The 23,474-nt window shown below is 44.4% G+C and overlaps 2 protein-coding genes and 1 long non-coding RNA gene across 7 annotated transcripts in view; 1 reads left to right on the top strand and 2 right to left on the bottom strand.

The window, feature by feature from the left end:
* Positions 1 to 2,919: 2,919 nt before the first annotated feature.
* Positions 2,920 to 14,952, bottom strand: SOX30 (SRY-box transcription factor 30). Of its 2 annotated transcripts, XM_048862677.2 has the most exons (5): positions 13,927 to 14,952; positions 12,345 to 12,584; positions 10,178 to 10,357; positions 7,843 to 8,335; positions 2,920 to 4,354 (listed from the first exon to the last, which is right to left on the bottom strand). In XM_048862677.2, the coding sequence occupies exons 1-5, from the start codon at positions 14,816 to 14,818 to the stop codon at positions 3,973 to 3,975; spliced, it is 2,187 nt and encodes a 728-aa protein (XP_048718634.2). In that variant the 5' UTR covers positions 14,819 to 14,952; the 3' UTR covers positions 2,920 to 3,972. The 2 variants fall into 2 exon arrangements, with proteins under 2 accessions (XP_048718634.2, XP_048718635.2); XM_048862678.2 differs by lacking the exon at positions 12,345 to 12,584.
* A 684-nt stretch (positions 14,953 to 15,636) lies between these two features.
* The window catches only part of THG1L (tRNA-histidine guanylyltransferase 1 like), a 10,969-nt gene continuing 3,131 nt past the window's right edge, over positions 15,637 to 23,474 (top strand). Inside the window, exons 1-5 of one of the 4 annotated variants that reach the window (XM_048862682.2) lie at positions 15,637 to 15,857; positions 17,766 to 17,942; positions 18,508 to 18,677; positions 19,607 to 19,695; positions 22,090 to 22,197. In XM_048862682.2, the coding sequence (XP_048718639.2) occupies positions 15,652 to 15,857; positions 17,766 to 17,942; positions 18,508 to 18,677; positions 19,607 to 19,695; positions 22,090 to 22,197 (750 nt within the window). In that variant the 5' untranslated portion in view covers positions 15,637 to 15,651. Of the gene's footprint in view, positions 15,858 to 17,765; positions 17,943 to 18,507; positions 18,678 to 19,606; positions 19,696 to 22,089; positions 22,198 to 23,474 lie in introns of those variants that run through there. The other 3 variants (XM_048862683.2, XM_048862685.2, XM_048862684.2) reach the window with 3 other exon arrangements.
* The window catches only part of LOC142072935 (uncharacterized), a 15,491-nt gene continuing 8,236 nt past the window's right edge, over positions 16,220 to 23,474 (bottom strand). Inside the window, exons 2-3 of the long non-coding RNA XR_012669547.1 lie at positions 22,242 to 22,313; positions 16,220 to 17,682 (exon numbers count right to left, since the gene is read on the bottom strand). This is a non-coding gene — a long non-coding RNA (uncharacterized LOC142072935). The remainder of the gene's footprint in view (positions 17,683 to 22,241; positions 22,314 to 23,474) is intronic.

The raw sequence follows: 23,474 nt of genomic DNA, 5'->3' as shown, positions 1-23,474 counted from the left end.
TTAAAAGATTGACTCTGGAGGAAGTATTACCAAAAATGGCGGTCCCAGACAGAGAAGGGAACACTGCTTTGCTGCTCAGCATTTGAGACACTTGCCTTGACCGGGGGAGCATCCACATTCTTGACAGACTTGAACAGAATATTAAATCCTTCTGTATTAAAACATTTTGTCACCCAATATTTTTGACATTATCAAAGGGAGGAGACTGGGATTCAGTAGAAGCACCTGACAATTTAACAGCTGACTTCACTATTTCAGGTGGTGACAGTTAGGAAGGGCTTCAGCTCGTCCCAAATCATCTGATTTAGCCTCCGTTTTTCCCCTTCCATTCAGAATGGCAGGAAATATTTGCAGATCTCCGAGCAGCTGTCCTTTCCAAAGCAGGGAGACATGCCATAGATTGATAGTATACTGGATGTGGGCTTGGTCCTAGTCTGTTTTTAATGGGACTAACAAACAAAAAAATCAAACCACGATTTGTGCTTTTTAAAAGAGGGATTGGTGATGTTAAAACAAAGGATGATTAATTACACTGGAGCTTTCTCCATTTACAACTAAATGACCTTGGCTGTGGTGAAATTCATGGGTCAAAAAAACTGTACTGATTTAATTATACTTGCCTAGTTAAAAATGGTGCAATTCCTCCAGCATGGAAACAGTTATTCTTGTATAAATATGCTTATCCGAATATAACTTATTTCCATAAGAGGAATAGCTAAACTGACAAAAGCCACCTTCACATTGCTATGACTGCGTTCGCAGGAGTTGTACCATTATAATTATACTGGGGGAAAAAGTCACACCTGTGACCTAAGTTGTTACATTGTACCACAGCTGTAAATAGACCAGGTCTTGACTCATCTGGTTAGTGTGTGGCGTAGTGGGCATTTCCCTGCGATTTCCTGGGTGTGTAGATGTCTATAAAGTAAATTATCAAACCACCTTTTTAAATGACAGAGGGACCCTTACCTATAGTGAGTGTATTGGTTACAGAATTTTCCTGGGTGATCAAAATGCTGAGGTAACATTGAAAAACTCAGCCCACTAGTTTAGCTAGAGAACCTTCTGAAGGAGCAGAGAATTTTTGGGATCATGACACAATAAGGGACAACAGACTGAAACGTGGGGAATTCAAATGACCGACATACACTGAGGAGAAAAATCTCTTTGTGAAAGTCCACCACCATACCACAATAGTTAATACTCAGCTTTGGCATCTTCTGCCTGTCCTAGAGCTCTTCAACTGTCCCAGTCTGCTCTTCACCAAACAGCCACTCCCAGCTCTTCCTAGCTGGAGCTCAGCCTTCTTCCCCACACTCACTCTCACTTTCTGGCCCAGTCACAGGTGTATTGGACCTCTCCTCCTCCCACACCTGCTCCCTCTTAAAGGGGCCAGTCACCCGGTCCCACTCCCATTGACAGCAGTTGTGTATGCTCAGATCCTGAGTGTCTCTTGGCAGATGCTGAATGCTCCCAATTTCCACTGAGGTTCATGGGCATGCATGCCAGATCAGGGCCCCAATCAGAACGATGGCCAAAGGAGAGCTCACAAGGCAGTTCCCCCCGAAAAGGCAAAGGACACCTTTGTTAGGTAACTCAGTCTCCCAATAGAACACACAACATTCAGACTATTAATGGAAAGCAGCAGCTCTAGCTTCCTGCACATTGTAATGGCCCAGTCAAGTGTCTCCTTTTACCATCCCCGGAATCTATAAAAGGGAAAGTGCGGGGAGAGGGAGGTCAGAGTCAGGGAGTAATCCTGCTAACAGCTGCTTTACACTTTGGAAACATGCTTGTGTGGGAATTAGCACATTTGCCCACATGCATTCTCCAAAGCCATATCAGATTTCAATCAGAAGCCAATTTAGGAGCTAACAGGCATTTTTAGCTATTTATAAGACTTTTCTTTTAAGGGTCCATCCACACTACAGATATAATAGAATCAGGGGACCTGGTTGCAACATGGTCACAATGTGTAGTGTAAATGGAACCTAGCTATGTTCTTTATCTGGGTAAATCCTTAGACACCTTAAAACCTGGGATATATTATCTATAGGAAATCCAACACGTATCTATGCTATTTATATTGATACACAACCGCCCTTTTAGGTATCTGGAAAATAGCTATAGTAGATATAAAACCCTTTCCAGCTTCTCTTATAATTATTATTTCCCCTCAAAAAAGTAGTTTTACTCCCTTTACATACTGTGTAAGTATTGACTCACTGGACACCTAGTGAAATGTTATTGCTTTGATATGGAGTTAAACATTTTCACTGAATATTTGCACTTACTGCAGTAGAAATGATTAATTCCAGGGCAATCCACATGCCAAGGACTAGAATTGCTTCCCTAGTGCCCAGGGATGGGCAGGGCAGAGAGCACACGATGCCTCTTCTCCCCAGCCATGCAGCAGGCTGGGATCCTTTCACTGCATTTGAGAGCGCAAGGAGAGACAGAGATGTCCAGCCCAGGCCAAGGAGGCATAATGGGTTGGGCTAGGAGAAGCAGCCAGCTCCCCAGAGGGCATGCTCCAGAATAACAGTGAAGCATGCCTTGCCACACGTCCCCTAGGCCGGCTTGCTACAGGATTTCTGGACCAGATGCTGCAACTGCCAGCCTGGGTAGGATCTGACAGTGTTGAGAAAATCTGTCCATGTGCTAGAACACACTGTCCCTGGAGACTCCCATTTTAACTCTTCAAAAGTCCAACTGTAGTCAATGGCAAATTCCCCCCTTGATTTCAAATGGAGCAGGATTGGGCCCTCAATTTGCAACAGGTTGATTTTCCTAGCTGCTAAACAAGGAACATGGTTAGAATATTTGCGTTCTGATCATACAGGGGTCTGAGTGCAACAGATCAGGTCATCTTTGTACACACCATAAAGTTTGTCATCACAACATACAGCACTAACAACATGCAGTTCATGTGACTTTATTTAAATAGAAAAGGAGAACAATGGGATTCCCAGTGAAAGAAATGGGAAGAAAAGAAACAGAAAAAAAAATTGTTTAGTGACATGAATTACTAGTTTTGGCAATCAAATTCTGTATCTCATCTACTCTTACAATTTAGTGGAGACATTTTGCAACTAACGAATTTAAAATATGTATTGTATAGATATTAATGTTAACTATACTCAGGGATCAAATCATAGTCCACCAGTATAAGTTATTTCACAGGGCTAGACTCTATCACCCTGATTCCCACGGAATAGCACCTTACTCTCCAAATGGTCCCCATTTAAATCAATGAGACTCTTGCGCAATATGATACTATTTAATGTGAGTATGGGTGGTAGAATTGGACCCTATATTTTCAATGTATTACACAACAATTTGCAGCACAAATATAGATTATATAGAAAAACAAACTAAATTATGTTGTTAAATAAATATACCATGGTAGACAAAGGGCAAATCTGAAAGCATGAGGGAATTACTCCTGACCCCAATCCCTAGCCCCCAGTGCATTTTATTACATCAAGAATTACATTTTGTTCAAGCATCTGTGACATACAGACAGAATTATTTCACTTGCTAAAATTCCTAAAGTAAAACTGCCAAAATGAATGCAAGTTCTGGAACACAGAAAGCCAAAGTCCTGATTCAGGTCAGCACTTAAGCACATTCTTAAGTCCATTCCTATTCAGAAAAGCACTTAAGCACAGGCCTAAAGCTAAGCACATGCTTAAATGCTTTCCTGAATAGGAATGCCTTCGTGATTCTGGGCCCAAATGCAGGCCTAATGTGAACAACTGAAAACCCAGAGACTTCAGTGACAGCCCCAGGTCCGTATCTGGCCTCCCAAAATGCTAATGGATGATCAGAGTTCTTAAAACAATCTGCACTTATCGCCGAGGTGATTCGGGTTTCTCCTTGAACACACTGACTAAAAAGATATTATAGGACTGAAATGTTTATTTAATATTTTAAAAGACTCCTGTGTATTGTTATCATTTGGTTTAAAAATTACAAATCTCTTAACACTTTCCCCTCCTCCTCCTCATCACTGTCAGTCACATTGACTTGCTGGATGCTGGAGGGTGTGGACGGGGTTGCTGTGAAAACGTTCTCCAAGGCTCCAATATCCAGCTGTGGCATGGGGGTTAAATATTCCTCCTCGCTATGGCTGTGGCTGTTGTAATAAGACACTCCCTCTAGGCTCTCACAGCTGCGGGAATCTTCACTCTGTGTGCGCTCATCTGGGTACTCCCTGAAAGGATAGTCTCTATTCAGAGCAGAAAACATAGCCTCATGCTTTTGGTACTGGTCTTCGTAAAAGCCAAGACATTCGGGCATTGAGCTGGGGAAATTCCCATAGCCAAATGGAGGGCGGCTGTACGGGCACGTGCTGCAGTGAGAGACCAAGAGACGATAAATCAAGCTTTCTGCCATGGTGCTAAGTTGTATTGCATAAGGACTATGTAAGATTGGCTACTTTTCTACTGGGGACTGAAGATGAAAGTTACCCTAATGATCTGCATTAGCCAATTCATACTGTAGTGAGATATTTAAACACACCAACCCCTATAAACACTGCAGCCACCCAATATACAAGGAGAATCATACCCAGTGTCTATGACAGAGATACCAGCCTACATATGCAGCTCTGTTGCTGCTGGATAGACCCAAGAAGTTTCTTTTTTAAAAACAATTTTATTTATTAGTGTACAGCAGAACCTCAGAGTTACAAACACCTCAGGAATGGAGGTTCGTTACTCTGAAATGTTCGTAACTCTGAACAAAACGTTATGGTTGTTCTTTCAAAAGTTTACTACTGAATATTGACTTAATACAGCTTTGAAACTTTACAATGCAGAAGAAAAATGCTGCTTTAAACCATCTTAATGTAAATAAAACAAGCACAGAAACAGTTACCTTGTCAAATTGTTTTAAACTTTCCCATTTTTTTAGTTGTTTATGTTTAACACAATACTGTACCGTATTTGCTTTTTGTGTATATGTGTTGTGTGTGTGTGCTGCTGCCTGATTGCGTACTTCCACTTCCAAATGAGCTGTGTGGTTGACCGGTCAGTTTGTAACGCTGGCGTTCATAACTCTGAGGTTCTACTGTAATGTCACAGATAACATAGTGTCCTACATGCTATCGAGCATTTTATCAAACATACCCAAAATAGTAAAACCAAGCATCATAACCTAAAGGGGGATATGACAGAGATCTATAAAATTATGAATGGTGTTGAGAAAAAGTGTTATTTACCCCTTCACATAATACAAGAACCAGAGATCACCCAATGAAATTAATAGCCAGCAGCTTTAAAACAAACAAAAGGAAGTTTCTGTGCATTTCTTCACACAATGCACAGTCAACCTGTGGAACTTGTTGCCAGGGGATGTTGTGAAGGCAAAATGTATAACTGGGCTCAAAAAAAAATTAGATAAGTTCATGGAGGATAGATCCATCAATGGCTATTAGCCAAGATGCAACTCCATGTTCTGGATGCAACTCCATGCTCTGGGTATCCCTAGCCTCTGACTGCCAGATTCTGGGACTGGATGACAGGGGATGGATCATTTGCTAATTGCCCTATTCTGTTCATTCCCTCTGAAGCATCTGGCATTGGCCACTGTCAGAAGACAGGCTACTGGGCTATATGGACCATTGGTCTGACCCAATATGGCCGTTTTTATGTTTTAACCCAGTTTATGTGATCTCTGCAGGCCACCGTTTATAGTGGAGTTGGAAGAAGGCTTAAAAAATTCCTTTTATTTCCTTTTAAAATCATGTCTTGCAGCTGCTAGACTTGTTAGTAAAAAAGAAAGCTATCAAGGAATCCTGTCCAGAGTATACTATGTAAAGAGGATACATCAGTGGTTCTCAACCCATGGGCTGCTTACAGCCCAGTCAGCACACAGTTGCTCCCCATGTAACATCCTCAGGGCCATTCAGATAATACATATATTGTGTGGTTGTGGCCCACATAATAAACAGAGCGCTGCATATGCAGCCTACAATGGTAAATAGGTTGAGAACCACTGGGATACATGGCTAGTCATCATGCAATTGACAGGTGAAAGTGAGAAACGCCAGAAAAAGAATAATAGAAGGTGATAAGAAATTGCTCCCCAAAACAACTAATTACTGATTTTTTAGCCTTATTCCGGTCCCAGAGGGTCAAAGCATATTACAGTTTATTTAGTGTTGTAGACTTATATAGTACTGTAGAGTAACTAAAGTGTGTGAAACAAGTAACAGAGCCCTTCTCTAATGATATTATAGTTTAAAGATATGTATTGGTGCAGTGCAGATCCAGGCTTCAGTGGTACTGTTCACATCTCTTAAGAGAGCACATGGATAGGATCCCAAATGCAGCTGGTACAAACACAGTCAAGAGGTCTTTCCTTAAATTTCTTCAATCCAGCCGCTAATTTTAGCACACAATTTTGCACACACATTCATTTGCACAATCAGTGCTGCACAAAAAAGATGAATTGTTTACATGCAAACAATAATCCACACAGAAATGAACTTTCAAATAAGTTTGTGTTAGAGCTGTCTGCCTGCTGGTGGGGTATGTAACTTTATGAAGCCCAGTTTTTGTTAGAACACCAAACAGACTGTTATGGTATGAGCCAAAAAAAAAACCCCCAAGCTGTTCGTAAGCTCTGCCTAATGATGGAAACCAAAGGGCAAAGCTCAGATCATCTTTAGCGCCCAGTGTGAAGGCAGGCACCAATGCATCCATGCTATAGTGTGTTGTTCAAGTGATGATAACCTTGGTCTGTTATTTAAGGTTCTTGAACTTAACGCATGCCCACAGACTGACTTGTGTTGCAGAGATGATCTGTCCATTAAGGTCTTTCAATTTTCATGGGTCATATTCTGCCCTGACTTACTTCAAGGCAACCCCATTGACTTCATGCAGGCATATTCTGCTGAGATCAATAGGAGAGTGCAGTGTGTAAGTCAGGGCAGAATGTGGCCCCAAATCTTTAAGCATCGCCTCCAGTTGGAGAGTGATCATTGTAATCATTTGTGAGGCTGAATTCCCTCTAAAATCAAATATAGGAAAATTGGCTACTTACAAAAAATGAGCTATGAAAATGAACACTGAGCTCGCTCATTTCTCCATTCAAAGTGACACAGAGTTTGTGCAGTGTGAATTCTCTTCATTGATCTCTGCACTAGCTGGCTTCCAGGTCCTCTTGGGACAAGGCACTGGAGCCTGCCTGTCGTCACTGCTGAACCAACAGCAGTCCCTCTGCACGTGGTCAGGTTAGTCAACACTGAAATACTGTAAGGCGGGTGTTCAAACCCAAGAGTTCTTGGTTCAAGTGCTCTTCTCCAGTTGACTAACCCAAGGGTGCAAAGAAAATACTAGGGTTTATTTGTTATATCATGCTCAGGTCTCTTTCCATTTGGTAAGACCTCAGGACTATTCCATTTCATAGAGCCAACCCCACCAAGGTGCTTGGGGTATGGTGTAACCAGCTCAAATGCTTGCCCAGTTTTAATTCTGATTTTTTAAATTTCCATAACTTTTACTCAATATATTTTTGTTGAATTCAATTGCACTGCTGGGACTTGGGTGGCGGGGAGGGGCAGCAAGCACTTCTATTTACTGTTAGCTTAGAACACGCAATGGCTTGGAGCTATTGGTAGTTGGGTACAACTCAGAGCAGCCTCGGGCTGGCAGGTCCCACAACTGGGGAGCTGTTAAGGTGGCATTAAGCCCACTTTCGCCCACAGCCTTGCAATCCTGCACTGAGTCATTTGCCCAGTCTGCTGTTCTTTGCACTCTTTCTATAAGCAGTAGCTTTTGTTGACCTTTAGCACATACCTGCTCTCTCTAGAATTTAAATGAATGACTTAATTACCTTGATGGGAAGTAGTGGGGTCCAGGTAAGAAGTAAGGGTGATGAAACGAAAATCGAGGAGGAGCTCCAAAGAGAGTGGCTGGATGACCAATGGGAGGAGGTTGATAGAGATGTGAGTGAGGAATGGGAGGAGCCTGGGGAATTGGAGCACTTCTAGGACAAGTAGAAACACCTGAGTACTCCTTAGGGGGTTGACTATTAGAGACAGGAAATCTGGAGTGAGTGGTGCTGGCATTACTTGGGTTCCTGCTGGAGCTCTCAATGCAAACTGGGATAGGTCTCTTTACAGAACAACTTGATCCGGAAGGTACATGATGAGCTTCTGTCTGTGCAGGTCCAGCAAAGCGCTGTGGTGGAATTACAGAGTGAAGGGGCAGATTTGGAGCTGGGACAGCCACTGGTGTGGTGTTTCCAACACTTGGCTGGAAAAGTGTAATTGGACCCGGATGTTGTATGGAAGGAGCTGGCAGCTGGATAGTAGAAGGGGCTTCACCTTTTGAAAACAGAAATGATTATTGCTCAATCATGAATGGAAGGGTTCCAGTAAGAGCATTTTATAAGTACCACTTTAGCTAACTACACATAGAATAGAAAGAAGACAGACATAGCTAAGTTCCCCGGGGGGATTCCATATTGTCCTCTTCTATCTCCCAGAACAAAAACAGAGACAGCTCAATATTTCTTCTGTCCTTGGAAATCCCCTCCTTGGAAACCAAACACAACTTTCTCACCTCTACTGAGTAACACGCCCACCTCTGTCACATTGATATCCAAATCTGAATGTAATTAAGTATATTAGCAAATTTAAGAAGGATGACATGTGGTTAACTTCAACGCTGCTTTATTGAAATGCTGCCATTACAGAGCTTTCTAACCCACCTCTCCAGAGCATCTTCAGCATAACACCCCTATAATTCACAATCATATGCCACTTAGCAAGTCAGTATGGACCTGCAATGTATACATAAAGAATATATGCATACATTCTCAACTGATGTAAACCTGCTTAGTTCTACTGTGGCCCTAAGAAACAGAATCAAGTGGAAATACCAAACTTCCCCAAAATTGTTATTTTTCATTTGTTTTGAAAAAGGACACATCCAGGCAGTGTTTATTCACTTTGTCAGAATTTACAGACATGTTTCTGTATCATTTTTATGATAATAAAGTTATCATTTAGAGCGTGCCTTTCCTACAGAACGATTCCAAAGCATCTGGGGGGACATTTTCCGAAGTGCCTAAGTGATTTCAAAGCCTAAATCCCAAGTCAATGGAATGTAGGCATTTTGTAAAATTTTGTCCTTCATGACAATATATACAGGAATCACTTCAACCACAACTAAAGTATAGCCACCTCTGGGATGAAACAGAGTAGGCATTCAAGACAGCATAACAACACTATACAATAGTTTAGAACAGGAAGAGAAGAATACCATATCCAATCAAAACTACTGAGGGAATTTAGGTCGGTAGCATGTAGTTATTCAAGGTGGAATCTAGCCAGAACAGAGTGTAATTACATGTACTATTCTGAATATTACATAATGACCATGAATGCTCATGGCCTTTGTTTTCCTATCTTATATGAAAGATAGCAGCTCCAGCACTCCCATGTCCATAGTGGAAGAATAGATCAATACTGAGGCAGAAGAAAGGATGCTACTTATTGAATCACTAACACCCCTTCTTGAAGCACGCTTCGCTTTCCCAAAAAGTCCTCCATCTAAGCACTGCTGAAACTGCTTAAGTGATGAGACATGGAACCACAGATCAAGGGGTTGACCCGCATGGAATATGTTTTTTCATTGATCAGATTCCTCACTTTAAAAGGAAGCCTCAACCCACATTAAACAATGTGGGCACAATTTTGCACATGCACTTTTTGGTGCACACTTCTCTCCTAACCAGGTTTTGGTGTGTACAGAAACTTGGATTTGTGTACTCAAACTGTATGTGTGTTTGCAAATTAGAGAGACAAAGCAAATGAGGTAACATTTTTTATTGGACCAACCTCCGCTGATGAGAGAGACAATCTTTTGAGCTTATACAGAGCTCTTGTTCAGGACAGTTGTTCTTGTTCTTGTCTTACCAACAGATGTTGGTCCAATAAAAGCTATTACCTCACTCACCTTATGTCTCTAATGTAGCCCTCACACTAACAACATCTTTCCCTGTGACACTTTTTCTGACAAATTTCCCCTTGTCCTCTTAAGCAGCTTTGCCACTGGACTGTTGCTTTAAACACTCTTATGCTGGTCTACGCTTGACCTTATACAGGATACAGTTTTCTTATTATTATTGAATGAATTCACCAAAACTAATTAAACAAACTCACAGGCAGGATGTCCAATACTGTTCTGTACACTGGGAATGACAACGGAGTAAGTGGGCGATCGGAAAGGATAAATTGCAGTTGGGTTTGTAGTGATGATGTTCTGAGAGGTGCCGGGAAATACAGTGGAGACAGTCAATGGGAAGCGTTTTCTTTTGCCGGGTCGTGGTTGGTAAACCCAGCCTGTGGGAGAGTAAATGAGAAAGCTTCAGGCAGATTTAATAGATGTGTGGGCCAGTTTCAAGACATGAAATCTATGTAACCCACGAGTCTGAAAAGTCTGTATGGATCCACAACAAGGGCAAATCCTCTTCCAGTTGAAGTCAACAGCAAAACTCCCATTCACTTCAATATAGTGGCAGACTGAGCACCCTATCAGAGAGCATGATGAAACTGGCACATTCTCTCATTCTTTTCATATTAACGTACGTTATTATGTGTTTGGTGGAGGAGATACTGGATCAGAAAAACAGAGGGGCCAGTGTGGCACAGGTTAACAACACATTATGAAGGGAGGGTACAGGAGAAAATGGCAATACATCCTGGACTTTATTTTGAAAAAATATGGTAATGTTAAAAATGTGGCTCCAGATTTATAATCTCACTGGCTCCCTGATTCTCAACTACACCTATGCAAATTTCATTTACACCAGTGAGACTGTAGAGATGTAATAGTTTTTGGCCCAATGGGAGCTGTGCATATATTACTGCAGGCAGAACTAGGTTTGCCTCTGATACATACACCAATCAAATAGCAAGAGACTTGTAAAGATGATGATAGGTCATTTATACCAATTAGGTTTCATTAAGCAGTTTAGACTTTTTGTCTCATTATGATGTTTAAAGAAGGCCTGAATGTTTGGGGGTGTTTAATATTATGTTTTGCTTTCTGTTTGTTTATGACATAAGAAATTCAGATCTTGTCTACTCTGGAATACTCCGTGGCAGCCTGGAGAACAAGCAGGATTATGACATCACAGATACAAAAGGACATAGCACCTTATATTTTAGTGATTTTTATTCAGTTTAAAATGCTGTTTTTTTCACCTGTTTAAATTACTCAGGAGAAAAATGCTTTGTTAAGGATTCACTACCCTGCCCCCTTCAGTTAAAGGCTGAAAAAAGTCTCATTCCACATCTGAGACCTCCAACAAGTGTTCCTACCAAAACACAGAAAAACAGATTTGAGTCTTGATTCACCTCTGGATTACTTAGAATAGTGTAATATAGACAGCTGTAAACTGGAGTAAGAAGGGGTGAATGAGACGCTTGGTATTCCTGCTATTTCTAAGCTAATATTTTATGAAAACCTTCTATTTCTATTAGAAATAAATGTGTTTCCAATGAAAATGGGGATTTTTGTTCAGATTTAAGATTTGTATTTAGCTTTACCATTCCCTTACAGTTTTGCAACCTAAATGTTGCAGCATTATATTTGTGCATGGGAAACAGAAAGTGAAACTTACTAAAAATTGTTTATAAAGTGAAAGACTAGTTTAATTTCTTTGCCCAATCTGAGTGAAAAGAAAAATATAAAGAAACAGAATAACCGGTGAAAAGTAAATTAGATTTGAAAATCCTTTGAATTTTAATAATCTAACTTGTAATTAGTGTTATAGGTATGGATTTCTTTATTTTTAATTATATCAGTATTGGGTGCTATTATTATTTACATTATTACTCTCAGACAGGAAACTGTTAGTCCATAGTTAAGGTTGAAAAAATTATTTAATCTATTTATAGGCATTTCTATGGTCCTTGTCACCATAGTATCTGATAACATGAATTTTTAGGAAAATGCCTTAAATGAATATTACAATTTAAGGAACAAATAACACAGGGAGCACAGGGAATTCAAAGTTCAGAATACAGTGCTCCAAGAACCAAACATTAGAAGTTGGGGACCCTCCTCTTTCCCACCAGAGTTATCTTCTTCCCATTCAGCATACTGACCCTCATTCCCTATATGGCTTTTCCTTTCCCAATCCTACTGGACTGGACTAATTTGCCTATCACGTAGCTCTCTGCCTGCCATTTCCCCTACCCTAGGCATCTGTATCAGTCCATGCAGAATATTGCACTAGGCCATGAGTACTTTATAAAGTCAACATTTTTGGGTAACGCAAACTTTTAAAGCATGCGGATGTAAGGAAGTATATGCATTTTTTACCAGGAAATTCTTCTCTGTGCTTTTCTTTAATCTTTTGAGCTTCATCATAATAGGGCTTCTTTTGCTCTTCAGTGAGTTTGTTCCACTCTAATCCAAGCTGGACACTGATTTCTGCATTATTGGCAGCTGGGTTAGCTTTGGCTAGTGCCGGCCGGTGAATTCTTGCCCACACCATAAATGCATTCATTGGACGTTTTACATGGCCATTTCTGTCTTTGCTAAATGGGGTATCTGGTATCCCTACGTACCAAAAATCAGGAAAGAATATCATTAGACAGACAGCATATGCAATGTTGCCGTAGATCATATTTAAAGAAAGAATCCAGCTAAACCCAAAGAAAAGAAACACCTAGATTCTGGAACCCACAAGCCTCCGTACATATTTGGAGAATTGCCCCTGGAAAAAAAGTTCAGCTGTTGTCAACTAAGAGAATACTGGAGTAATGACCAGCCACAAGTGAAATACTCCACAAAGAATAATTTAAATATTTGACATAACAGCATCTGCTATTGTGGGATAGTCTCCCTCTTTCTCTCTCCTTTCATACAGATCAGAGCTAATTTCAACATAATAAAAAAATGGTAGGGGTTTTGTTTTCATTTGACTAATTATTGTGTTATGTAATGCATATGTTTATAAAGGCACCACAGTATCAGTGCAAGCTTATGCACAGTGCAACAGTAATGCACCAAAACCCTGACCTTGCAGGGACCATACTCAGTGGTAATACGGGTAGTTCAGTTCTATAGCCATTCAATTCTTGGCTTCGCTGCTAAGCCTGCCAGATGGTGCTAGTCTTTTTTGTGATGTGGACACCTTTGCTGGAAAGACTGATGAATCTACTAAATGCTCATTAGATGCAAACAACTTCCCATCACAACCAACAGGGCTGGATTTGAGCTGATGACCTAAAGGTGGAAGGTTTCCACTCCACTACCAATTCACTTAGGAAGCAGCCCCTCTATGAAAGCTAATTCTAAATGCACCCATCACCTAAACCCTGTATTATCAATGACAGGACAAGAGTCTATTAGCCATTAGGCCACCTCTTAAAAGAAATTATTAATTTTAAAGGTCAAAATTGAGCTCCTAAATCTACTCAAAGATTAAGCCCAAGATTTTCAAGAATAGGAGCCTAAAAGCAGTCTTTAAACTCAGTGCTTAGGAAATTGCCTCATTTTCAAGTGGTGACTTTAAAATGAGGTGTTGGGTGCCCTACATTTTCAAAATCAGGCCGGTGCCTAAACGTGGACTTTAAAGACTGCTTTTAGGCTCCTATTCTTGAAAATCTTAGGCTTTATAGTTAAGAATCAGATACCTGCTACAGGGGGCTAAAGTCAGAACTGGAGTAAGCAGCTGCATGGAGGTCAACAGAGCTGAACCCTCTAAAACCCAGGTTGAATGTGACCCTGTATGTTTACACTCTCAGTGCAGGTGGAAATGATATGGATACAGTTTACAGAGAAAGGCCAGGACTTCAATCACATTTCTACTTGTGTTTCCTAGCTGCTAAAATTCCAACTTTGGGGCAACACGTGTTGTAGCCTTGGAAATTCCAATGTGACTGCCATAGAATAATACCTGCATCAGAGGGCAGCACTGTGAGGGGCACATCCTTAGTTTCAATTTTGACTGAAGGCTCCAGTAAGGATTGCATTTTAAGGGGCACTTGGGCCAGGGGCACTTTAGTCACTCGGATCAGCTCAGAAGGTGGAGGTCCCTGAAATTGGATCCTGGTCCCAGAGGGTACTGGATGGAGTGTCAATGGGATCTTCAGGTCTTGAGGATGCTGAGCTCCAAACCCACCAGGCGGCTGAGCCACAGGGGCATCTTTGCTGAAGGATCCAGCTGGCTTGGACGACACAGCTTCTTCCCTCCCCTTGCAGTCCTCACCGGCTGCCTCTGCCTGCTCGGCCTTGATTGCTCCTTCTTTCCCAGTCCCCGAGGCCACGCTGTCCCCCCCAGTCTCTTTCACCATCACCTCTTTCTGGCTCTCCTCTGCGTGCCCCCCTTTTTGATCCCCTCCTCTCCTGACGGGGCCGCTGGCCGCGAGCTGGGCCCCCTCTTTCCCTGCTCGTCGGGCTGCGGCGGCCTTGAGCTCACCCCTCTTTCTCTTGCTGCAACCACTGCACCCCAGCTGGCCCTCTTGCTCCTGCTCCTCTGCTTTTCCCTGCAGCGCCCGGGGGGGCTCACTGCCCCCCTCCTGCTCCCCAGGCCCCAGCGCAGCCCTGGGGGGCGGCAGCGGCCTGCTGGGGGGACTTTGCCCCTTTGGGGGGTGCAGCTCCTTGCCGGGGGCGCCCTGCCCGGGGAGGGGGGGCAGGAGCGGATGGAGGGGCCCCGGCCTGGGCGGGGGGCGCAGGAGGGGCGGCTCCCTGCCCCCCGGCCTGGTGAGGGGGTGCAGGAGAAGGTGCTCGGAGCGGGGTGCCTCCTGCCCGGCTGGGGGGTGCGGCTCCTCCTGCGCCCCCCCCTCCATGGCGCAGGCGGGCCCCGGCGGGAGGGGGATTGTCGGGGATTGTGAGCTCAGCCGCCCCCCTCTGTCGCTGTCCGTTTGTTTCCTGCGGTTGCTCCGCAAACGTTCTCAGCGCCCCCGCCCCGCCGCACGCGCTGCCCTCCGCGCCTCGCGCCCCGCCCCGCCCCGCCGCAAATGGCAACGGCGGGGCGCCACGTGCCTCCCACGCGGGGGGGGGGAGGGAGGGAGGGAGAGGGGGGGGGCGGGGCTGCGTCCCGGCGGTTGCCATGGCGACGCGCGACAATGGCGTCTCCCCATGGCGACCCCGGGAGGACCGCGTGGCGGCTCGCGACGGCGGCAGCCCGGCGCCCTGGGAGCAGCCCGGCGCGAGGCGGAGCGGGGGCCGGGGCTCCCTGCCCGCCACGCTCTGACATACCCGCGCGGGACCAGGCCCGGGGCGGCGGCGGGCCCCAGAAGAGCGAGGCCCGGCCCGGCGGGGGCGCGGGCAGGGACACGCCTGCTGCATGCGCTGCGGTTGCAGGCGGGGTCGCGCTAGCTTATCCCCGGGCTCCGTGGTCCCCCGCAGCAGAGGGTGCAGGAGGCGGCTGCACATGGAGCCTGGCCCCGTTGGGGTCAGGGCGGCATCTGGCCTGAGGGCCCCGCTCCTGGGGCGGCTAATCCACCCCCCCGCCCTCTGCAGAGCCCCGTGCCGGAGGCAAGGGCCAGAAGCGCCCCCTCTTCTGGAGCGAGCAGCAGTCCTCCAACGGCGCATCCCACCATAGAGCTGGCCTGGCCTGTGGCTAGAAGAGGTCGCTTCCGGGGCAGGTCGGGGAGGGGGGCTGCTTCCGGTTCCGGGCATGCGGCTGCGTGTCCGGGAAGTTGCTGCTGCTGCCGCCGCCGCCGCCGCCGTTGGGCCTGGGACGAGGGCGCGGCTGGGCGGCGGCGGCCGCCGGGCCCCCATGGCGAAGAGCAAGTTCGAGTACGTGCGGGACTTCGAGGCGGACGACACGTGCCTGCCCAACTGCTGGGTGGTCACCCGGCTGGACGGCCGCAACTTCCACCGGTGCGGAGGCCGGGGCGCTTCCGGGAGGGGGGCAGCCGGCAGCCGAGGGCAGAGCTGCGTCTCGCCGCTGCGGCGACGGGGGCGGGGCCCCAGCTTGCCCCAGGCCCGGAGCGAGCGATGGGCGCGGCGGCGGCCGGGGGGGGGCGCCCCCTTCCCGTGAGGGGGGGGTCCCGTGAGGGGGGGCGCCCCCTTCCCGTGAGGGGGGGGTCCCGTGAGGGGGGGGCGCCCCCTTCCCCTGAGGGGGGGGTCCCGTGAGGGGGGGGCGCCCCCTTCCCCTGAGGGGGGGGTCCCGTGAGGGGGGGGCGCCCCCTTCCCCTGAGGGGGGGGTCCCGTGAGGGGGGGGCGCCCCCTTCCCCTGAGGGGGGGGTCCCCTGAGGGGGGGGGCGTGCAGCCCCTCGTTCCCAGGGAGACGGTGGGTCCCGGCAGGCAGTGCTCCGGCTGAGGCCGGGGTGCGGGGCAGCGCCTGTGACCGTGTCTGGCCGCCCGGGGGCGTGGACGGGGGCACCCCGGGGGGGACGGAGGGCCCTGGGTGTAGCTGGCCCCCGGTGCTAATGGGCTCTGTAAGGGGACGGGGTCGCCGGAGGTGCCCACCCTTTCACTCAGCTTCTGCTGGAGCAGGGGTGATCAATCCGTTGTGGCCAGGTCCCCGTGTCTTGGTCGAGGTAGAGTCAAGGTCCGGCCCCCAGAGAGAATGACACACAACCCGTCGCAATAGGGATCGTGTGTAGATCCTAAAGATCTCGTGAGCCATTCAGACGCATCTGGCGGTCTGGCTTTGGCCCACGGACCACTTACTGACGACCCCTGTGTGCTAGAACATCAGTGTCACCCGGTCATAGGCCTCGGGGCAGCCGGGAACCGCTGCAGGCCGTGGGGAAATGTCATGACTGTTGCCTGGGGGGAGGGAGGAGAGCGTGGGACTGGTACACTGGGAATATTTATCTCCGGGTTCGGCAGGTGTTTTCCGGTCTATATAGGTATTTGTACTACGCTCATCACCGTAGGATCTGTGGCCGGGTCTCCAGCTAAAACTTAGGTCAGGGCTGTGAAAGTTTCATGCCCTGAGCGCTGTAGACAGGCTGACCTGGTCCCTGGTGTAGAGGCGGCTAGGTTGACCGAAGGACTCTTCCATTGATGTAGCTACTGTCTCTTAGAGAGACGGAGTGATGGAAGGCTGCATTGTGGTACTGCAGCAGCGCTGGTGTCTATCGTACAGATGTACCATGAATCCCTTCCAGTAGAGCATTAAGTAGCGTCACTACATGGCTGTCAAGTGCTGTTTGTTCTCTCCTCCTCTCCCCAAAGGCAGAAATGTGTGCAGCGGAATGACTAATTTTGGTGGTGTGTGGGTTTGGGAGAGTGTGACCCTCACCTCCATAAGCGATAAGGGGACTGTAGTTGGCTGGGCTGTGCGTTGCTCCCACAGGCTGCTCAAGGCCAGAGGGAGCATTTTTTCCCTGGAGTTATAGTTTCCACAGGCTGCATCACTCAGGTGGTGATACACAGCTGACTCTTACTTTGTACAAATTCAGTGAAGTTCTCAAGCTCTGGCAATTTGCTGATGCGTCTTCTCCCTTGGATAAAGTCTGAATGTGCTTTAGCAAAAAAGTGATGTAATAGTGACAAACCATATGCCTCCCATTGACTCCATATACCATAGGGGCACCAGTTGATTTTAAGAGCAGTTAAATAGTTGGCGTCTGATCTTGATGAGGAGGAGATTGTGGTGTATGGGACTCAGAAGCAGGAAGATTTTCTCATAGTGTTTTTGACACCTGGAGGGAGTTCATTGACTTCCAAAAATCCTGTCCATGCCAACAATGTTCTGAGGAAATAAATGTGATGAAAACAAGTATTGAGTATCTTTTATAAGGTTAATTTCCTATTGAACCTCTATTCTTCTTGAAGCTTTGCTGAGCAGCATGGCTTCAGTAAGCCTAATGATGACCGTGCCCTCCATCTGATGACTAAGTGTGCCCAGACTGTGATGCAAGAGCTGGAGGATATTGTCATGGCTTATGGACAGAGTGATGAATACAGCTTTGTTTTTAAAAAGAAAAGTAACTGGTTTAAAAGAAGAGCAAGGTAATTTCTCCTTTTGAGCTTACCAGTTTCCCCATGTTTAATAGTTCTCTCTGAGAGCTGGCATATGCAACTATTGTTTCTTTGTCCTTAAACTTGTACAGATGCTACCTGTATGATATAGATGGAAACTACACAATTCACTTGTGTTTGTGGGTGTGATTTTTGTATATATAATATGAGATTGTAATTAGCCATGGAGTATTTGATGTTATGTTTTTGTGTATGATGATTTTGAAAAGTAAATTAAATAAAGTTTAAAAACAAACAAACAGCAAAAGGGTGAATAAAAACCATCTTCTACAAAAGAGGATTTTTTCAGTAACCTATCTCCTCTTCCAGCCTCCACTGCTTAATTCTTAACATGTTTAATTCCACCAACCACTCTAAAAGGTTCTACCTGCTATTGGTGATCCATAGAGCCACGGTATGAAAAGCACTGCTGTCCACCAGAAGCCTTGCCACTGATACCCAAATAATTACAGATAGAAAGGTATAGTTGTTTTAATAGCTAATGTATTCTCTGTCTCTCTCCTCTCTCTCTGTCTGTTGGCTTTGCGTTTGCAAGTAAGTTCATGACTCACGTCGTCTCCCAGTTTGCCTCCAGTTATGTTTTCTACTGGAAGGATTATTTTAAGGACCAGCCACTCCTGTATCCACCCGGATTTGATGGACGAGTTGTCTTGTATCCCAGTAACCAGAATTTAAAGGACTATCTCAGCTGGAGACAAGCAGATTGTAAGCATCTTTAGATATCAGGAAAACGAGAACAGTTGATTTTTAGCATAACGATTTATAACTGTTGGGTGTTTTTTTCCTCCTGGGATGAAAACCTCTAACCCCTTATTGCCGCATGCATAGGTGCGCTCAGTGAAAAAGAAGCTGCTGTATAGCAGAGGGACTGTAGTTTACTTATTTAAAAACACATCCTTGGAGCTGTTAAGCTGCACAAGAGTTGGATGATGTTCTTAGAAAGTAGATTATTTTACATTCTACAGTAATCTTCCAAAACCATCCCAGTTTGTATTTTTATTCCCCTTTTATCTTCCATTGACACTCTTTTAGAAAGAGCAACGTGGTGTTTGTGACGTTACTCATTTTATGTGTTAATACTTCTATTATTTTTACAAGCACACCCATTAATAACATGGGATCCATAGCAGATACTGGATTGTCATCACTAAAATACTGAAATTCAGTACCAGAAATTTTAGTAACATCACTTGAATGTTGTTTTTTTTCACTGAGAGATATAAACGTTCAAATTCAGCAATATTGTGTAGCAAAATTACAACAGTCAAATGACGAATATAGGATTTTCCATGACAGATCAGGTCACTGTTGCAAAGCTAGTATCAAACCTGGGGCAGTGACTAACATCTGTTGTTTCAGAGGAAGGTGAACTCTGTCTGCCATAATGCATCTTACTTAACAATTATGATATACTTCATGTAGCTGTGAGGAATCAATCATCTGACCATTCCAGAGATCCAGTATGCCATAAAGCATGAGATTGGATTATGATGATACTACATAACGACAAATATTACTAATGGTACTTTAAAAATCTAGCTGTAGGAATTTGTGGGAATGGAAAACCATTCTCTGAATAGCCATCTAGACTTTGCAAATAGTCTGTCCTTTGACACCATTTCCTATTTCTGCAGGCCACATTAATAACCTCTATAATACAGTGTTTTGGATGCTTGTGCAGCGAAGTGGCTTGACACCAGTCCAAGCACAAGACAGATTACAGGTAAGCACCTCTTCTAAATTAATTGTGTTCTAATATCAACTATAAGGAGAGATTTTATTCATAATACTACAGGGAACATACGCAGAACCCAGTTGCCAAGTACTTCCAATTATCCAGCCCTATGCAGGCATGTCTTGCCCATTATGGAAGGCCTGTATACCAATTTATTTTTCCCAGTATGTGCTTATTTTTCTCTGGAGATGATGTTGGTTTTGGATTTCTGTTTTGCAGTTGAGGTGTAAAGATCTTAACCTGACTGGCAACAAATTTACTTTAATTAGAATCCAAACAGGATTTTAACTTCATAATTAATGGGTTCAAATGCTTAGAAATGTGTATATGAAATGTGACTGGCCTCAAAAGAGATGTGGTATGGGTGTAAAACTGTGATTCAGCAATTCTTGAAGTCTAAGCCCAGCTCTAACAATGATTCAGTATGTGGTCTTGGGCAGGTCACTTTATCCATCTCATTCTCCTCTTCTTGCCTTTACAGGGTGCTGTTCCACACCTTTTTTTGTTGTGTACAAATATAAAAATTTGGGCTGTCAATTAATCGTAGTTAACTCCTGTGATTAATTTATCAAAAATTAATCACGATTAACAAAATTAATCGTGGTTTTAATTGCACTGTTAAACAATAGAATACCAATTGAAATTTATTAAATATTTTGGAAGTTTTTCTACATTTTCATATATATTGTATTCTGTGTTATAAGGGAAATCAAAGTGTATATTTTTAATAAAAAGTATTTGCACTGTAAAAATGATAAACAAAAGAAATAGTATTTTTCAGTTCACCTCATACAAGTACTGTAGTGCAAGCTCTTTGTCCTGAAAGTGCAACTTACAAATGTAGATTGTTTGTTACAGAACTGCACTCAAAACCAAAACAATGTAAAACTTCAGAGTCTACAAGTCCACTCAGTCCTACTTCTTGTTCAGTCACCCTAAGAGAAAAAAGTGTCTTTACATTTACGGGAGATAATGCTGCCGCCTCTTGTTTACAGTGTCACCAGAAAGTGAGAACAGGCATTTGCATGGCACTTTTGTAGCTGGCATTGCAAGGTATTTACATGCCAGATATGCTAAACATTCGTGTGTCCCTTCATGCTTTGGCCACCATTCCACAGGACATGCTTCCATGCTGATGATGCTTGTTAAAAAAAATGTGTTGATTAAATTTGTGACTGAACTCCTTGGGGGAGAATTGTATATCCCTCGCTCTGTTTTACCCGCATTCTGCCATATATTTCATGTTATAGCAGTCTTAGGTGATGACCCAGCACATGTTGTTCACTTTAGGAACGCTTTGCTTTCTGTCAAATCTGCAGTGAAAGAAGGTACCAATGTGAGATTTCTAAAGATAGCTACAGCACTCGACCCAAGGTTTAAGAATCTGAAGTGCCTTCCAAAATCTGAGAGGGACGAGGTGCAGAGCATGCTTTCAGAAGTCTTAAAAGAGCAACACTGATGTGGAAACTATAGAACTCGAACCACCAGAAAAGAAGATCAACCTTCTGCTGGTGGCATCTGACTCAGATAATGAAAATGAACATGCGTCAGTCCGCACTGCTTTGGATTGCTATCGAGCAGAACCAGTCATCAGCATGGACGCATGTCCTCTGGAATGGTGGTTGAAGCATGAAGGGACATATGAATCTTTAGCACACCTGCCACGTAAATATCTTGCGATGGTAGCTACAACAGTGCCCCAAGAACGCCTGTTCTCACTTTCAGGTGACGTTGTAAAGAAGAAGTGGGCAGCATTATCTCCTGCAAATGTAAACAAACTTGTTTGTTTGAGTGATTGGCTGAACAAGAAGTAGGACTGAGTGGACTTGCAGGCCCTAAAATTTTACATTTATTTTTGAATGCAGTTATTTTTGTACATAATTCTATATTTGTAAATTGAACTTTCATGATAAAGAGATTGCACTACAGTACTTGTATTAGGTGAATTGAAAAATACTGTTTATTGTTTTTTTTACAGTGCAGATACTTGTAATCAAAAATATAAAGTGAGCACTGTATATTTTGTATTGTGTTGTAATTGAAATCAGTATATTTGAAAATGTAGAAAACATCCAAAAATATTTAAATAAATTGCTATTAATCTCTTGACAGCCCTAATAAAAATCAAGAAGAACACACAGACCTCACTCTGCTTATCTATCCCCATTTTACCAAAGGAGATAACACTTCCTTACTTCATGGGGATGCTGTGAGGATAATGAGTTAATAAAGTTGTTCGAAGATCTAAAGAACCCTGTGTGCATGTTATTAATTACTTGCATTCAACATTTACCCTACTTGTTTCTGTGCTATAAAAAAGGACATGTATAAATAAATTGAGGTTATAAGGTGCACTTCTTATTTTCTTTTTCTCAATTTCAGGGAACTTTGGCTGGAGACAAGAATGAGATTTTATTTTCTGAATTCAACATTAACTACAACAATGAGCCTTTGATATATAGGAAAGGAACTGTACTAATATGGCAGAAGGTAAAAGTATCTTAACTGCATGCCTAGCCCCCCACACTACTTACCATCTCTCATTCAGTATAGACAAGTGGACTCCTGCCTTCAGTTGGCCTGTGACAGGGTTGGCCAACCTGAGCCTGAGAAAGAGCCAAAATTTACCAATGTACATTTCCAAAGAGCCACAGTAATACATCAGCAGCCCCCCATCAGCTCCTGTCCCAGCTCCTCCCACCCACCGGCAGCTCGACCGATCAGTGCCTCTCCCTCCCTCCCGATCATCTGTTTCGTGGTGTGCAGGAGGCTCTGAGGGGTGGGGAGGCAGGGGAGGAGCGAGGGCACGGCAGGCTCGGGGAGGGGGTGGGAAGGGGTGGAGTGGGGGCAGGGCCTGTGAAGAGCCAGGGCTTGAGCAGGGAGCACCCCCTGGCACATTGGAAAGTTGGCACCTGTAGCTCCAGCCCCCGAGTCGGTGCCTATACAAGGGGAGCTGCATATTAACTTCTGAAGAGCCGCATGTGGCTCCGGAGCCACAGGTTGGTCACCCCTGGCATGTGATGTCAGCCTCCATTGCCCATGTGTTAAATTTTCAAACAAGCACCTTTGTGCTTTCTCTCCTGCTTGGGAGGAGCCCCCAATAAACATTTGTAAAACTGCCTCATTCTCCTTCAGATCCCTCCTTAAAACCCTCCTTTGCTTTGGTGCCTACAAAAATATTGACAATAATTAGGTTGTTCATGAGCGGGGACCACCACCTACTATACTGAGCAATATTGACTCATTGTTTCCTTGTACTCTCCCATCAGTCTGTTTAAGAATCTGTTGTCTTGTGTATTATTCTTAAATTGCAAACGCTTTGGGTGCAAGGACCATCTTTTTGTTTGCTCTTTGTATGGCACCTAGCACAAGGTCCATGGCTAATGCTCCTAGGTGCTACAACAATAAATACTGCGTGCAGGTCACAAACCACAGTATAACCCCCACCCCCGATGCTTCTTATGATTAAATGTCATGACCTCCGCTTCCGTGGCTATGACTGTCTACATATAGAGATATTCCAGATACTAAGGAAATGGGGGTTTTGAACAGTGGGTGTTAAAAATGAGTTATTTTGAGGTGTTATAGATATATCTATGTCTAACTGAATAATATGAAAACTGGTGTCTGAAATCTGACTCATTTATAAAATATCTGTACGACTGTTTACCTATGCATAGACTCATCATCATCTCTGTGTATGCATGTGTTACAGAAGTCAGTCTTGCAAAATTCTATTTGCCTAGAGCTCACTCTTCATGAGAGTA

This window comes from Caretta caretta, chromosome 8, assembly GCF_965140235.1.
Source record: "Caretta caretta isolate rCarCar2 chromosome 8, rCarCar1.hap1, whole genome shotgun sequence".
Taxonomy (NCBI): domain Eukaryota; kingdom Metazoa; phylum Chordata; order Testudines; family Cheloniidae; genus Caretta; species Caretta caretta.
Note: the sequence above shows the minus strand (reverse complement) of the source record. Positions and strands in the feature narration are given on the sequence as shown.

Coding starts and splice junctions, on each gene's coding strand:
- SOX30 (XM_048862677.2), bottom strand. CDS start 14,818: ATGGAGGGGGGGGCGCAGGAGGAGCCGCACCCCCCAGCCGGGCAGGAG. Junction 10,358..12,344: donor GCACAGAGAAGAATTTCCTG/GTAAAAAATGCA, acceptor ACTCTCCCACAG/GCTGGGTTTACCAACCACGA. Junction 4,355..7,842: donor CCCCACTACTTCCCATCAAG/GTAATTAAGTCA, acceptor CTCTCACTGCAG/CACGTGCCCGTACAGCCGCC.